The sequence below is a fragment of the Cannabis sativa genome, chromosome X (assembly GCF_029168945.1).
Source record: "Cannabis sativa cultivar Pink pepper isolate KNU-18-1 chromosome X, ASM2916894v1, whole genome shotgun sequence".
Taxonomy (NCBI): domain Eukaryota; kingdom Viridiplantae; phylum Streptophyta; class Magnoliopsida; order Rosales; family Cannabaceae; genus Cannabis; species Cannabis sativa.
The window spans coordinates 65,731,286-65,744,397 of NC_083610.1; the positions used below are offsets into that span (position 1 = coordinate 65,731,286).

Sequence of the window (13,112 nt, forward strand, 5' to 3'; positions counted from 1 at the left end):
AAGAATCCAAACAACAAGAAGGAGAATCAGCATCAAAGGAAGGAGAGAAAGAGATCCAAGTTCAGATCTTGATAATGCTCAGCTACAGAAATGGAATCAAGGGCTAGAGATCTGAATGGAAGGAGTCATTATATTCCGCTGCACCCAATGTGAGGTTTCCTAAACTTTATATGTGTTTATTTCATTGTTTTAGAATTCATATTAGGATGTTAATGAAACATATTTGGTAGTAAATCTAGATCCTGGTAAAATAATTCCAACAATTCCTCTGTCCACTCAAATTTTTTGTTGCCTCTGAGAATGTTGAAGAAGGGTACACATTTGTCTGTAGACTTAAACATAAATCTGCTTAGTGCAGCAATGTGTCATGTTAAGCTTTGTACTTCATTGATAGTTGTGGGCAACTTTATGTCCAAAATGGCTTGGATCTTGTCTGGATTTGCTTTTAAGCCGAGGAACTTTTTAAAGCCTACTCTAAAAGAACATTTGAGGGGGTTGAGTTTCATGTTTTAGCTGCAGAGAATTTTAAAGCATCCATCTAAGGACACCTTAAAGAAGCACCTTGAGAAAGCAAAAGGCAACTGGCTTAAATTGCTCCCAGAGGTCCTATGGTCGCACATGACTACCTAGAAGACGACCACTGGGCAAACTCCATTCACTCTAGCTTTCTTGAGTTTTTTAAAGGTCATGGCTGCAACAAATCACCATTGAAAATTATCCTTTTTCAATAGCTCCGTCAAAGAGGCAGCAATGGTAGTGTAATGTTGCACAAAAAGGCGGTAATACCCTGTCAAACTAAGAAAACCATGTAGTTGTTTCATAGATTGAGGTTGCGGCCATTGAACCATGGCTGTAATCTTCGAAGGATCGGCTTGAACCCCCTGAGCAGATACCAAATATCCCAAATACTTACTTGCCTTTGCAAAGAATTTGTGTTGTCGTAGCAACTGCAGTACTTGCCTCAAATGTTCCACATGTGTATCCTCATTGGAGCTATAGACAAGAATATCATTAAAAATACAATAACACATCCCCTTAAAAGTGGCCTAAAGGCCTGATTCATGGCTGCTTGCAAAGTTGAGGGCACATTTGTCAGACCAAATGGCATGACTAAGAATTCGTAGTGGCCCTCGTGAGTGCGAAAAGCCATTTTGTGTATGTCTCTCGAATCCATTATAATCTGATGACATCTGGCCCACAAGTCAAGCTTGGAAAATACCGCTGTTGTACCCAACTCATCCAAAAGCTCATCAATTGTTGGAATAGGGAACCGATCCTTGATGGTGATTCCATTTAGCGCTCTATAGTCAACACAAAAATGCCATGTCCCATCTTTTTTTTACCAGTAGCACCGGAGACGAATATGGGCTGGTACTCGATTGAATAATACCACATTCTCCCATCTCTTTGACCATTTGCTCAATAATGTCCTTCTGAAAATAGGGTTACCTGTAGGGGTGAACATTAACAGGTGTTGAACCCAGTTGTAAATGGATGCGATGATCAACTTCTCTGTATGGTGGCAGCCCCTTTGGTTCGACAAACACATCATAATATTCAGTCAACATGCCCTGGGAAAATTAGCTTCCATTTGAGGTAATGGAACCGATTGAGACTCACAACTATCCATGACAGTCATTAAACAAAACAAACAACAAACCTCACCCTAGCAGCGTCACAAAATGGCTATAAGACAACTAATGTGTGGAAACATCCTTAGAGGCTGCTAATTTGACTATACTCTCCTACCAAGAGAACTCCGTGGTCAATTCTTTTATGATCATGGATGCAAGGGCCCAAGGTCTGCAGCCACTGCATTCCAAGTACCACATCAAACCCTGAAATAGGAAGCATATTAAAATCCACCACAAAATTATGACTCTGTAAAATTAATTCCACTTCTTTGCAAATTTTTGAACATAGTAGAGAATGGCCATTGCCCATATATACCTTGAACCTTTTAGTTTCTTCCCAAGGTAATTACAACTGAGTCGCAAGTGTTTCTTGAATAAAATTGTTGTTGCTGCCCGTGTCAATCAAGACTTCCAATGATTTCGCACCATGTTTAGCCAAAATATGAAAAATTTGAGGATTAGAGGAATTTGACAAAGCATTCAAGCTAACCTCATCAACTGGATTGTCATCTAATTCATTAGATTCCCCACCATCCGAAAAGAATAATCCCTCCTATTCTTCCTCTGTGCCACATAAAACCAGAACCCAATTTTTGCATTTATGGCCAAAGCTATATTTCTCATCACAAGTAAAACACGGGCCCTTATCTCTCTTTTCACGTAGTTCAGTAGGTGAGAGACGTTTAACAGGAAGGGAGTTACCTATTTTAGTGGAATTAGAACTGGAATTAATCGATGGAGAGCCAACACCAATAGCTGCACTAGCCCCCTGAAGCATTGGCGATGAACTCTGAGCCGATTTAGAACCCCAAGCAGCTCGTTGATTTGATCCTTGAGAACGCAGGAGCATATCATCATTAGGATCTTCGTACAGTTGTGCCTAAGCCATGGCATCTGCCAGATTGGAGGGAGTAGCAATCAAAAGTTCCCTATGAATTTCCACCTTCAAACCCCATACAAAAAATGCAAGAACATCTGCTCAGGGACACTGTTAATTCGTGTCATTAATTCTTCAAAATCTGCTCGGTATTGAGAAACCCACCCTGTTTGCATTAGCTTCGCAATACGACCCAGAAGATCATCATAAATGGCGGCTCCGAATCTCGCTTGCAATGCTTGGATAAATGAATCCCAAATCCACAAAACCTCCACCCTTTTCCATCCATTGAAACTAAGTAGATGGAGCACCATCTAAGTGAAAAGCCACGACACATAATCACATTGCTGGATTGACTCGATGAAGATCAAAGAACTTAGTGATCTTATAAATCCAATCATCTGTTGGGTTTTACGCCCTAAATAAAACTCCATTTCAATGTAATCTCTATTCTTTTAAATATCAATAAAGAAACAGAAGTATTTATCACTCATTTGTGTGTCATTTGGTTCATGTTATCATTTACTTGTCTAATTGATTTATAAATTCATCCAAACCCTTTTTCACATTTATATTCTTGTTTATTGTGTCGTCAGCACAGTGGAAAGTAATCAAGATTATGTGATTGAATGTATATTCCTAGATTTATCAGAACACAGGGTTTAACTGATATGAGAATCTACAACATAGTTTACTTGCACCGTGGATAAGTGCTATGTTCTTTCCAGAGCATTGGTTAAAGTAAAGCTTGGGTTGGATGCATGGAGTATGCATCGGAAGGGACCGATATTGAATTTTGTTCCAGATATATTAAACTTACCGTAGTATCTGTTCAATTCAATATCACCTAGTTGATCCTAGATCAAATGATCTTAATCCTGATATGTTTAGGCTCAATCTCAAAAGTATTACACATGTTCCTTAATTTGTTAGTTAAGCCCACTTTCGGGTCAGGGTGATACGTACTTGCGTTTACCAACTCAAGGAAGACCAAGTGGTAATATTCCTGGTCCTTTATGTTGACGACATTTTGATCATTGCCAACAATGTCAAGAAAATGACTGACATCAAGGAATGGCTAGACACTCAATTCGAAATGAAATATTTAGGTGAAGCTGCCTATGTTCTCGGTATTCAGATTATCAGAGACCGAAAGAACAGATCACTTGCTCTCTCTCAAACTGCTTACATTGATAAAGTTCTAGAGAGATTCTTCATGACCAATGCCAAAGGGGCGCATATGCCTTCTAGATTTGGTATCAATCTGTCTAAGGAACAGTGTCCCACTGATCCTCAAGAGATAGAGAACATGAGTAGAGTTCCTTATGCTTCTGCAGTTGGAAGTCTAATGTATGCAATGTTATGTACTAGACCTGACATCTGTTATGCAGTGGGAATCGTGAGCAGGTATCAGACAAATCTAGGGCAGGAACATTGGAAAGCTGTTAAGCATATCTTAAAATACTTGAAGAGTACAAGGCAATTCATGTTAGTCTACAAGGGTGGTGCTTTAAATCCCGTAGGCTATACTGATTCAGATTTCCAGGCATGTCTTGATGACAAGAAATCTACATCTGAGATGGTGTTTACTCTTGGGGTTGGAGGAGTGGTTTGGAGAAGTGCTAAACAAACCGCAATTTCAGACTCTACCATGGAGGCAGAATACATAGATGCAGCAGAGGCTGCCAAAGAACTTGTCTGGCTTAGAAAGTTCTTCACTGGACTCGGTGTCATTCTTGGAATGGAAAAACCTCTGGTTTTGCTTTGTGATAACACTGGAACCATAGGCAACAGTAAGGAGCCTCAAAGCCACAAGAGAAGCAAGCATATAGAAAGGAAATATCACATCATCAGAGCATATGTGGCAAGAGGGGATGTACTGGTAGAGAAAGTGGACACAGAGGACAAGCTTGCTGACCCATTCACCAAAGTCTTGGCAGGAACTGCATTCCAAAAGCACCGTCAAAATTTAGGATTAATTGATATGTACTGATTTGTTTTATATTAGTGCAAGTAGGAGTTTGTTGGGTTTTATGCCCTAAATAAAACTTCATTTCAATGTAATCTCTATTCTTTTAAATATCAATAAAGAAACAGAAGTATTTATCACTCATTTCTGTGTCATTTGGTTCATGTTATCATTTACTTGTCTAATTGATTTATAAATTCATCCAAACCCTTTTTCACATTTATATTCTTGTTTATTGTGTCGTCAGCACAGTGGAAAGTAATCAAGATTATGTGATTGAATGTATATTCCTAGATTTATCAGAACACGGGGTTTAACTGATATGAGAATCTACAACATAGTTTACTTGCACCGTGGATAAGTGCTATGTTCTTTTCCAGAGCATTGGTTAAAGTAAAGCTTGGGTTGGATGCATGGAGTATGCATCGGAAGGGACCGATATTGAATTTTGTTCCAGATATATTAAACTTACCGTAGTATCTGTTCAATTCAATATCACCTAGTTGATCCTAGATCAAATGATCTTAATCCTGATATGTTTAGGTTCAATCTCAAAAGTATTACACATGTTCCTTAATTTTTTAGTTAAGCCCACTTTCGGGTCAGGGTAATACGTACTTTTTAGGAACATGGTAGTGCAATTGAGTGGGAGCGCTAAACATAAAGATGGAGTCTATAGCTTCTATCTGGCAAATAGAAAGTGAAATGATGATTTCCTTCGAGCTTAGCTGAATAGAGATAAATGGTTGAGTACTCATTTCACTTAGATGAAATATCATTTATACGGAGCTAAGTGTTTTAAGGATAAAATACATTGAAATGTGTTACGGTATTTTGGATTCCTATTCAATGTAAATCATCTATAGATGGTCATTGATCAAATTAGGATTATAACAATATATAATTAATAGCGTATCTATATGGTGGAATATATAGAGCGTTCTATATGACTGAGAGTGCAATTCTAAGTTCCAAGAGTGGATGCAACAAGGAATTAATAAGCTAGTGAATTTACTTGGTAAATTCTTGATCAGCTTATTGGAAGCTCGGATATATAGGCTCATGGTCCCCATTCTAGTTGAGACAATACTGCTTGTAAGACTCATTTAATTGATTATGATTAATCAATTATAATTCTAAAATTAGACTATGTCTAGTTTATGAATTTTCACTAAGCAAGGGCAAAATTGTGAAGAAAAAGTTTCTAGGGTACATTTGTTAATTAAGAGACTTTGATTAGTCTAATTAATAAATATATTAAATGAAATTATTATTTAATTATTTTTTTAGTTATTAAATAATTGGAATTGGCATTTAAATGGTTAAATTAGAAAATTAGTATTTTTGAGAAAATGAGATGCAAAAATGATAAAACAGCAAAATTGTAAAAGTGGGGCCCATTATCCAAATTCATGGTTGGCCACTCTTATAGGATTTTATCATTTATTTTTTCATTATTTTAATGCCAAATAATTCTAACCCCACCCTAGTGGTTTGCTATAAATAGGTAGTGATGGCTTCAGAAAAATGACACATCTTTCTTTAGAAAACTGAGTGCCTTCTTGTTGGGTTTTATGCCCTAAATAAAACTCATTTCAATATAATCAGATTTACTTATTAATATAGATCAGAAATAACATTTAATGTTGCATGGTTCACATGATTTATTTCATGATTATATGTACATAATGTATAAATTCATCTGAAACCCTTTTCACATACTTGATCCTGTTTATTGTGCCGTCAACACATTGGAAAGTAAACATGACTATGTGAATAAAGTTTTCCTAGATTTATCAGACATAGGGTTTTACTGATATGATAATCTACAACAAGAGTTTACTTGTATTTGGAGAAATACTATGTTCTTTCCAGAGCATTGGTTAAAGTAAAGCTCAGGTTGGATGCATGGAGTATGCATCGGAAGGGACCGATATTGAACTTTGACTTAGATTTATTAAAATTACCGTAATATCTATTCAAGTCAATATCGCCTAGTTGATCCTAGATCAAATGTTCTTAATCCTGTTATTATTAGGCTCAATCTTGAAAGGCCATTCGTGTTCTTTGATTTGTTAGTTAAGCCTACTTTTAGGTCAGGGTGATACGTACATTTTGGGAACACGGTAGTGCAATTGAGTGGGAGCGCTATCATAAACATGGAATCTATAGCTTCTATCTGGCGAATAGTAAGCAAAGGATGATCTCCTTCGAGCTTGACCAAACGAACATAAATGGTGGAGTACTCATTTCACATAAGCTGAAATATCATTTATACGGGGTCAAGTGTTTTAAGGAATAAATACATTGTAGGGTGTAACGGTAATTTAATCCCTTTACAGTGTAGATCATTCATATAGAGGATCATTGATCACATTAGGATTATAACAATGGATAACTAATGATGTGTCTGTATGGTGGAACATATAGAGCATTCTATATACTGAGAGTGCAATTCTAAGTTCTATGCGTGGATTCAACGAAGAATTAATAAGTTAGTGAATTTTAGTGCTAAATTCTTGATCTACTTATTGGAAGCTCGGTTATATAGACCCATGGTCCCCGCACTAGTTGAGATAATATTGCTTGTAAGACTCATGTAATTGGTTTTGATTAATCAATTATAATTCTCAAATTAGACTATGTCTATTTGTGAAATTTTCACTAAGTAAGGGCGAAATTGTAAAGAAAGAGTTTATAGGGGCATATTTGTTAATTATGATACTTTGTATGGTTCAATTAATAAATATGATAAATGACAATATTATTTAATAATTATTTATAGTTATTAAATAGTTAGAATTGGCATTTAAATGATTGAATTAGGAAATTGGCATTTTTGAGAAAATCAGATACAAAAGGTGTTAAAATTGCAAAATTGCAAAGCCCAAGGCCCAATCCACTAATGCTATGGCCGGCCACCTATGTAGCTATTTTAAGTTGATTTTTTCATTATTTTAATGCCAAATAATTCAAACCTAACCCTAGTGGAATGCTATAAATAGATAGTGAAGGCTTCAGGAAAATTACACACTTTTCTTCAGACTTTCTGAATCAGAAAAAACTGAGCCTTCTCTCTCCCTATCTTTAGCTGACCACTCTCTCTCTTCTTCCTTAGAATTTTGAAATCCTTAGTGTATGAGTAGTGCCCACACACATCAAGTGATACCTCAATCATAGTGAGGAAATCGTGAAGAAAGATCATCAGCAAAGGAGTTTCAGCATCAAAGATTCAGAGAAAGAGATCCAGGTTCAGATATTGATAATGCTCTGCTACAGAAAGGAATCAAGGGCTAGATATCTGAACGGAAGGAGTCATATTATTCTGCTGCACCCAATGTAAGGTTTCTTAAACTTTATATGTGTTTATTTCATCGTTTTAGAAAGTTCATATTTAGGATGTTAATAAACATACTTGTGAGTAGATCTAAGATCCTGGTAAAATAATTTCTAACAACTGGCCTCAGAGCCATGGTAATTGATTTACTTGCAAGAAATTTGGACTTTAAAACGATAGTTTGTATGTTCTTTGGATGGTATCATGTTGTATTGAGTGTTATTTGATGATTGATTGATGTTTGTGAAATTTTCGTGAAAAATAATTGCGATTTTATCTCTGGAATTATTTTTATTGGATAGTATGAAAAAAATTAAGCAAGTTAGCCTTTTACAGAACTTAATTTGGATTTTATTTGAATTAGTTATGATTTTTTGAAGATTTGAAAAAATCGGGGCTGTGCTGATATTTTCCTGCGATCGCAAACCTGTCCGTACAGTTTCGAATTTTTTTGTTTTTCTTCGATTTTTCATGCTTTTTCATGGAATTAACTTCCAATTTTTTGTATAGTTTTGTATTTATACTATTACTATTCCTAATTCAATTCTAATTATCATTTTGAATTAATTTAATATTTTTTAAATTTAATTCAAGATATTAGTGTAATTTGAATTTGAATAGAATTAGTATCTATCTTCTTGCTTAAAAATCTATCTTATTTTTAAATTTGATTATATCTTATTTTTTTTTTAAATTTAAGGTCAGATTTTATAAGATATTTATAAAATCTTTTAAGATATTTTTAAGATATCTTATCTTTTAAGATATTTTTAATTATATCTTATCTTTTAAGATATTTTTTTTAAAAATTAAATCTTTTTAGATATTTTGACCTTATTTAAATTTAAAATAAGATATTTATAATCATGTAATTTTAAATAGATGTAAGATATTTTGCTAACTTTTAAATTTTGTTATTTTATTTATTTAAATTAAATTTAAAATCTGAAAAGATATTTCATTTATCTTTTCAAATTTTTATTTAATTTTTATTTATAAAATAACATTTAAAATTTAAAAGTAGTTAGCAATTTTTTTTTGAAATGAAATTTAGATGGGTTGAAACCTATTTTTTCAAAAATTGTAGGTTTAATTTTAAATTTAAATTTTTTAAATTTTCGAATTTTTTTTATTATTTTTTTTAAATTTTCGAAAAATAAATATTTTATTTATTTAATTAATTATTTCGAAATTAATTATTTAATTTAAAATTAAATAAATCCTACATCCAACTATCCAGCTAACCTTGTTGCAGGAGTATGTGTTTTAGCTTATGTGTAAGTTTTTAAAACCTATTATTACTTGATTGCAAATAGCCATGGTTACCTTTTGATCTGATGGCTCCCTTGGTCAAGATAATAATTTGTAACAGGTATATTTACAATCTTCTTTCATCTGTGTATGACCTAGCAACATGATAGGACCCATCCAAAGTGTGCCTGTGTGAGCCTATGTGTTTAATTTGATTATAGATACATATAGGTTGTTGTTGTTGCTAAAATAAATTATCATAGTTATTGATAGAATTTATTTAGGCCCATTTAGTTTTTGGGCCTATTCAATTAATAACAGTTGTTCTTATTAAGGTTAAATTCCTCTCTTTTGGGCCTTGTGTGAGAGTTGGGAGCCATAGAAGTGGGTACGACATACTGAACCCAGCACCCCCTCACACAAACCACCCCAATTGTGAAGGCCCATTTGCCTGATTTGAATGACTATACTAGGTTAATTACACTAGTTTAACCTAATTGAAATTGATTAGCAACATAATTAATTTCATTTATTTTGAAATTAATTTAAGAAAAACATAGTTTGAAGAATTTTTTATTCTAAGCTAAACTATGTGTATTTTCTTGTATTTAATTAAATATAGAATTATAACCATCTAGATTCTTTCTGGAACTTAATTTAAATTTTTCATTAAATATTCTTATTTAAGTTGATATTTAGTTATCTACAACTAACCAACTTAAATCTGAATATCTTTTGAATTTTAAATTTCAAAATTAAGTTGAGGAATTTTAGGCATTGGTTATTAAGATTCTTTAGATATTTTTTTTAAGTTAATATCTTTTCGAATATTAACTTAAAGTGGAATATTTTCAAATTAAGTGGTTACAACTTAATTTTTGATATTTAATTAAATTTAAATTTGAAAATATTTAAGTTCTAGATTTTTTCTAGTACAACTTAAATTAGATATTTTTTCAAATTTTGTGGAAAAGATACTTAGTCAAATAAGATATTTTCTAGATAGTTATTTCTAGACTACTTATTATTTCTAATATTAAATAGGAAAATATTATAAATTGTGAAATTAATTATTTATATAATTAATTTTGGTACAATTTATTTTAAGTATATTTTTCCTAGTATTAAACTAGAGATTAATAATTAAGCCTTCTCTACACTTAATTATTTATTTCTTGAATTTAATACATTTAATTAATTTGAAAAATTAAATATCTAAGTTGATTTTTATCATCATACTTAAATATTTCTTTTTCATGACATTTAATTAAATAGAAAATTATTTTTAGTTGAAATTTATTTTTTTCAACTAAATTTAAATAATTTTTAAAATATAATTTTTTTTTCTTTATTTTATTAATCAATTTTCGAAATTGCATTTCTTAAATGCTAGAATTTCGAATTTTATCTTGAAAAATAGATTAAGTTGTAAATAAATTATTTTAATTAATTCTTGGATCAACTTAAATCAATGATTTTTTCATTTATTGATTAATTTAAAATAAATTGAATTAAAGTATATTATTAGAAATTGAATTAATTAGTCAAAGGAAAATCTAGATAGATGATATTTTTGCTTGAAGTATTTTTCTAGTGTATTTAATTAAATAGAAAATTAATATTTAAGTTGATTTTCATCATCATACTTAAATATTTGAAAATTTTCTTATATATTTAATTAAATAGGAAAATTATATTTTTTGTTGTAAATTAATTTTATTAATTAATTTTGGGCCAACATTAAATTAGAATAATTTTTCCAGGATTTATTTTTTATGCATTTTTCGAAAATTGTATTCTTATATACTTTAATTTTTCAAAATGCAATATATATATTTATAGAAAATAAAATTTAACTTGTAAATTAATTTAAATTAATTTTGTAACAACTTAAATTGAATATTTTTCTAAATATTTATTGGAAATTATTACTAAGATGGAAATAATTCATGTTATTTTCATATCCATCTAAGTAAAATTTATAAATATTAAATTAAAATTTATATTTGGAATTTTTCATTCTAAATTGGAAATTTTAATTAAATAAATTTATATTTAAAATAAATAGAATAAATAAAGAGAATCAAAGAAAATACAACTCACTTTAAATAATGAGCTTGATTATTATTAAGATATTCGATCTCCATTGTGGGTTTTACACCGCGTTTGTTTTAGTGGGTAATCCTCCCTAATGGAGGAACGTTCATTAGCAATTTCGCACCGTTTAACCTCGCATGATAAGTAGTTTGTAAGTGTTTTGTATGGTATAGATCACCCTAATGGTGGCGACCATACTTGACTTACAAATTATGAAACAATGGTGGAAGCTCATAAGATAGAATTGCCTTGACTCTCGCCTAAACGGGACAACGCTGAATTCCAATCTTGATCGAATAAAAGGTTGCTAGAATGGTTATCATTTTAGATGAGCTGACAACTCTATTCAATGGATGATGCTTTGACTCTCGCCTAAACGGGACACTGTATCAGTTTGTTGAAAAACCTTGGAAATTATTTAGGATTGTATGTTTTAGTATTTTCACTTATCATTCCTACTTGCTATATGCTTATAATTTCTGAATTGTGTATGAATTTATATTGAACCATGTTATTTTCTGTTATTAAGTTGTAGTTTAATTTCGAATCTTCATTGTTGGTCTAACATGTTTGTTTTTCTAATGAGATAAATCCCTAATGGATTTTCACCATTAGACATACATAATAGTGTAAGATCTCGAAAGATAAGTATTATATATGCGACATCTAGTTGTTCATCAATTGATGACACCTTAGACTAGTATTTTTACAATATGAAACAAGAAGATTACATAAATAAGATTACTTTGTCTTTCGCTAATCGAAGCATCGTTGGATTCTTATTTATAAACGAAATTATCCTAATTCCTCTTAGCTTATTCATTTCGAATTAGATCCATAATATATCATTGGATGAATGGTCTATAAATCATTTCATGTCATTATATTTTCTCTTAAGAAATTAAATGACGCTTATGATTATAATCCGAAATTCTATTCCCAATTGATATAAATCCTCAATCTTAGAAATCTCCTACTTGTATGGGCAAATCTGACTTAGAGTTTGTATTAGTAGTGGTGGTCCAAGATAGAATTACTCATAATATTTGGTATAAATTTAAGTCTTTGACTTTAATTTTAGAATCCAAACAGAAATTTTATTATATTTCTAATTCCAGAATACAATACAGTTACACTTTCTCAAGTGTTTAATATCCATCTTCTATTAATGGATTAAAACCGTATGGAATATGAGTTAGGTATTCTGTGACCAGGATCCACTTGCAGTATTCTAAGAACTCTTTGATGTAACTAAACTTAAGTCATCAAAAGACACTACCACATTTTTTTTAATCTATGGCATTTGTATCTTGTTCATAATGGATTTGACAAGATCAATCTCTGCAAAGAGTTAATATGCCTATATCCACTGAAAGTAGTTCATCTCATTTGCAGATGGATGTACATTCAGGGGTGGATATGAGTTTTTCGTTGTATTCTTAAAACGATAACTCTAGATTATACCTTTTAGCAAAGAAATTTGAAATGTTTGAAAAATTTCATTAATTTCTAGCAATGGTTAAAACCATTAAGGTAAGTGGTTAAAGATCTTGCGAACTGATAGGGGTGGAGAAATAGTTAATAGATATGCAGTTCAAAGATCATTAAATTGATTTTTGAATTATATCCAAACTTACCTCCCCAATAATTTCGAGTTGCATGTTGATGATTAGTTACTAGTCGTTGCCTAAATCCTTCTATGGTAATACAATTTCAGAATGATGTAATGGTTGTATACTTAATGTAAATCATTACTAGATTCATGGATGACCTAATCAAAATCTTAAGAAAAGCTAGAACTGTTAACCATGGTTTGTTAGCTATTCTAAGTGATTAGGGGTGGACCATCCCATTGTCAATAGATAAGAAAGTGTTTGTTCAAACAAATACTACTTTTCTAAGAAAATGACTAAGTCTGAAAACAAGTAGCAAATAAAGGAGATATTT

At 31.6% G+C, this 13,112-nt stretch overlaps 1 protein-coding gene across 1 annotated transcript; it reads right to left on the reverse strand.

The window, feature by feature from the left end:
• Window positions 1-701: 701 nt before the first annotated feature.
• LOC115723540 (uncharacterized mitochondrial protein AtMg00860-like) lies at window positions 702-1,568 on the reverse strand. Its single transcript, XM_030653032.1, has 2 exons — window positions 1,450-1,568; window positions 702-993 (listed from the first exon to the last, which is right to left on the reverse strand). The coding sequence occupies exons 1-2, from the start codon at window positions 1,566-1,568 to the stop codon at window positions 702-704; spliced, it is 411 nt and encodes a 136-aa protein (XP_030508892.1).
• Between the last annotated feature and the right edge of the window lie 11,544 nt (window positions 1,569-13,112).